At 62.0% G+C, this 4577-nt stretch overlaps 1 protein-coding gene across 1 annotated transcript in view; it reads right to left on the reverse strand.

Moving 5' to 3' along the window:
• Positions 1-6: 6 nt before the first annotated feature.
• The window catches only part of LOC107325872 (zinc finger protein 628-like), a 7123-nt gene continuing 2552 nt past the window's right edge, over positions 7-4577 (reverse strand). Inside the window, 2 exon segments of the mRNA XM_015887093.2 lie at positions 7-568; positions 570-4263. Of these exon segments, the coding sequence (XP_015742579.1) occupies positions 476-568; positions 570-4253 (3777 nt within the window). The 5' untranslated portion in view covers positions 4254-4263 and the 3' untranslated portion in view covers positions 7-475.

Genomic DNA, 4577 nt, shown 5'->3' on the forward strand with positions numbered 1-4577 from the left:
TGGGGTGGATGTGGTGGCCATGGGGTGCTGTGGTGGCCATAAGGTGGCTATGGGGTGGGATGTGGTGGCAGTGGGATTAACAAGAGGTCTCTGAGGGCTGTAGGGTGGTGGTGATGGCCATAAAATGGCTATGGGTTCCAGTACCATCACTATAAGGTAGCTATGGGGTGGCTGTGGTGGCCATGGGTTGGTAATGAGGTGTTGTGGGATGTCTGTGGTGGCCAACAGTTGGCTGTGGAGTCCTGTAGGGTGGCTGTGGTGGCCATAAGGTGTGGTGGGATGTCTATAGCATTCAACAGATGGCCATGGGGTATTGTGGGATGTAAGGTGGCCAGCAGGGGGACATGGGATGTAGTGGGGTGGCTGCAGGGGCCCTAAGGTGTCTGTAGGATCCATGGGGTGGCTATAGTGGTTGTAGCAGCTATGGGGAGCCAAGTAGACGCCTCTCGGTGGCCCTGGGGCAGCCGCTGTGTCACTACAGGGGCCATGTGGTCACTGTGGGGGCCATAGGGCGGCTATAGGGGCCTGTGGCGTGGCTGTGGGGTCTGTGCTCCCCCTTAGAAGGTGTGAACGAGCTGCGCCCCCGGCAGTACCTGCACACCTTGCACAGCTGGCAGCCGGGGGGCTGGGGAGCCAGGGAGCAGCTGCACCACAGCGGGTCCCTCACTTGCTCCCCCCTGCTGAGGCTCCCCACGTAGGACCAGGACTTTTGGGGGTGCCAGGGTGGGCACTGGGGACTGGTCACTGGACCCCCGCAGCACCAGGACGCTGCGAAGCCCTTCAGATGTCTGCAGCACACCCAGACCTATAGCAGGTTCTGGGCCTCCCTGTACCAGCAGCACCTCTGGGCCTGCTGGAAGAGACACCCCAGAGGGTGGAGGGGGTGGTTGGGCTCCCGATGGGGGCTGTAAGTGGACCGGGGGCACCTCCAGGGTCTGGAGCTGGATGTTGGGCACCTCAGTGGTCTGGAGATGGACACTGGGCACCTCGGTGGTCTGGAGATGGATGTTGGGCACCTCCACGGCTTGAAGCTGTACACTGGTCACCTCAGTGGTCTGGAGATGGACATCGGGTACCTCCACAGTCTCAAGATGGACGTCGGGTACCTCCATGGTATCAAGATGGACGCTGGGCACCTCAGCGGCTTGGAGATGGACGTCGGCCATATCGGTGGCTTGGAGGTGGATGCTGGGTACCTCTGAGGTCTCCAGATGGACACTGGCCACCTCTGTGGCTTGGAGATGGACACCGGCCACATCTGTGGCTTGGAGATTGATGTTGGGCACTTCAGTGGACTCAACATGGAGATCGGTCACCTCTGTGCCTTGGAGATGAGTGTTGGCCGCGTCGTTGGCTGGGAGATGAACACTGGTCATTTCAGTGGCCGGGAGCTGGATGTTGGCCATCTCAGTGGTTTGGAGATGGACACTGGGCACCTCCATGGTCTCAAGATGGACACCGGGCACCTCCATGGTTTCAAGATGGACACTGGGCACCTCCGTGGTCTCCAGATGGACACTGGGCACCTCCATGGTTTCAAGATGGACACTGGGCACCTCTGCGGTCTCAAGATGGACACTGGGCACCTCCATGGTTTCAAGATGGGCATCGGGTACGTCCGCGGTGTCAAGATGGACATTTGTTCCATCTGGGTTTTGGAGCTGGATGTTGGGCACCTCAGTGGCCTGCAGCTGAACGCTGGTCACCTCTGTGGTCTGGAGCTGCACGTCGGGCACCTTGGTGGCCTGGAGCTGCATGCTGGTCACCTCCGATGGTTGCGGCAAGCTTTGCAGCTCAACATCTGTCACCTCAGTGGCCTGCAGCTCAACGCCGGTGACATCTGTGGACCGTGGCAGGGCTTGCAGCTGGATGTTGGTGACCTCCAAGGGCTGTGGCAAGGCTTGGAGCTGGACATTGGGCACCTCAGAGGGCTGTGGCAGAGCTTGGAGATGGACATTTGTCACTTCGGCCGCCTGCAGCTCAATGTTGGTGACATCTGAGGACTGTGGCAGGGCTTGCAGCTGGACATTCGCTACCTCGGTGGCTTGCACCTGGATGTTGGCGACATCTGTGGGTTGTGGTAGAGCTTGCAACTGCACATTTGTCACCTCATTGGCCTGCAGCCTGACAGCCGCCCCCTCCACCACTGCCTGTCCCTGCTGGATGCCTGCTGGGTGAAGGGGCTGCTCTGGGAGGCCCTGCAGAACAAGGATACCAGTCCCCATCCCCTGCGGGACAGCAGTGACTGCCTGTAGCCTCAACGTGGGCAGCGTGGTCCCCGTGCTGGGCACAAGCAGAAGGCTCTGCCCAGGGGTCGGGGACTCCCCTTGGTGTTTGGGGGGCAGTTGGGAGGCCGTGGGGAGCAGGATGAGCTTCTGTGGGGCAGGCGGAGAGCTGGGGATGAGCTGGAGGCCCTGCGGTGTCTGCAGCAGCAGGAAGGTGTGAGCATCAGGAGCCGTCACCTCCAGGCTGAGAGCAGCCTGTAGGACGGGGCCGTCACGCTGCGGTGTCGGGCTAGGGCGAGGGGAACCTTTGGGGCCAGCAGCGTGGGTGCGGAGATGCCGCTGGAGGTAGGAAGCCATGACAAAGGCTTTGGGGCAGAGGGGACACTGATGGGGCCGGGCGCTGGAGTGGGTGCGTTGGTGCAGCTGGAGGTTGGAGGAATGGGTGAAGGTCTTGCTGCAGTGGGAACAGGCGTAGGGCCGCTCGCCCGTGTGGGTGCGCTGGTGTTGGCGGAGGTTGGAGGTCTGGGTGAAGGCCTTGCCGCAGATGGGGCAGGCGTGAGGCCGCTCGCCCGTGTGCAGCTGCCGGTGGCGGCGGAGGCAGGAGGTGTTCTTGAAGGCTTTGGGGCAGTCGGGGCAGGCGTAGGGCCGCTCACCCGTGTGCAGCCTCAGGTGGTATTGGTAGTGCGAGGACCACTTGAAGGTGAGGCCGCACTCGGCACACTTGAATGCACGCAGCCCCGTGTGCACCCGCTGGTGGATGGCGAGCAGTGAGGAACGCTTGAAGGCCTTGGGGCACTCGGAGCACTTGTAGGGCCGCTCGCCTGTGTGATCCCGCATGTGGTAACGCAACCCCGAGGAGCCCTTGAAGGCTTTGCCACACTCAGTGCACTGATAGGGACGCTCCGATAGTACTGACGTTGGGGCTGGGGTCGCAGGAGGGGGATGTGGTGTTTCCGAGTGACCTCGCTGGTGGCCCAGCAGCCCAGCCAGTTGCCCGAAGCTCCTGTGGCACTGTGAGCATTTGTAGGGCCGCTCGGCACCGTGGCTGTGCCTGTGCCGAGCCAACCCTGAGCTGTTCTTGAAGGTCTTGCCACATGTGGGGCAGCGATGGGTGGTTGTTGCGGTGATGTCCCCCGGTGTTGCTGGCTGTGGGTGGCTGCGTTGGTGGCTCAGCAGCTGCTCCTGGCTGGGGAAAGCCAGGTGACACTCGGTGCATTTCCAAAGCATCTCCACCGCCTCCAGGAGCAGCGGTGGTGGGGATAACTGGGATGGGGACAACGGGGATGGTGACAACGGGGACGTGGCATGGCTCTGTAGATGCTTCTGCAAGCAGGCATCTGAGACAAAGGCTTTGGGGCAAGCCGGGCACTTGTGGGACCGGGTGCTGGAGTGGGTTCGCTGATGGAGGAGGAGGTTGGAGGAATGGGTGAAGGTCTTGGAGCAATGGGAACAGGCGTAGGGCCGCTCGCCCGTGTGGGTGCGCTGGTGTTGGCGGAGGTTGGTGGACTGGGTGAAGGCCTTGCCGCAGGCGGAGCAGACGTAAGGCCGCTCGCCCGTGTGGATGTGGCGGTGGCGGCGGAGGCTGGAGGAGTTCTTGAAGGCTTTGGGGCAGGACGTGCACTTGTAGGGCCGCTCACCCGTATGTTGCCGCAGGTGGTACTGGTAATGCGAGGACCACTTGAAGGCCAGCCCGCAGAGCGCGCACTTGAAGGCACGCAGCCCCGTGTGCACGCTCTGATGGATCTGCAGCAACGAAGAGCGCTTGAAGGCTTTGGGACACTCAGAGCACTTGTAGGGCCGCTCACCCGTGTGGCTGCGTTGGTGGTAGAGCAGCGCCGAGGAGCCCTTGAAAGCTTTGGGGCACTCGGAGCACTTGTAGGGTCGCTCACCTGTGTGGGTGCGCTGGTGGTGGACGAGGCGTGAGGACCATCTGAAGGCTTTGCCGCACTCCAAGCACTCGTAGGGGTGTTCCCCAGTGCTGGGCGCTGCTCGGCCCGCAGCCAGCTCCAGCTGCTGAGCACCCACCATTGCTGCCGCCCTGCGGGGACACGGGGTGTGATGGGGATGCACACGTACAAAGGCTGACCCCAAGGACATGACCCAGGAGATAACCCCAGGGTAACGGGGATGTGGACAAGAGCTGGGCCCTATAGAAGGACAGAATCCTGTAGATGGGGATGGGATGTGGGGAAGGACACAGGAGGATGGGCAGAAGATCAAGGACTGACCCCAAGAGATCTGGGTGCAGGGGGTGGGGGAAGGAAGTAAAGGACGACCCCAGATTAATGAGGCTGGTGATAGGACCCATCCCAGTCCCATCCCAGTCCCATACTGGTCCCATCCCAGTCCCAT

This window comes from Coturnix japonica, linkage group LGE64 (genome assembly GCF_001577835.2).
Source record: "Coturnix japonica isolate 7356 linkage group LGE64, Coturnix japonica 2.1, whole genome shotgun sequence".
NCBI classification, from domain to species: domain Eukaryota; kingdom Metazoa; phylum Chordata; class Aves; order Galliformes; family Phasianidae; genus Coturnix; species Coturnix japonica.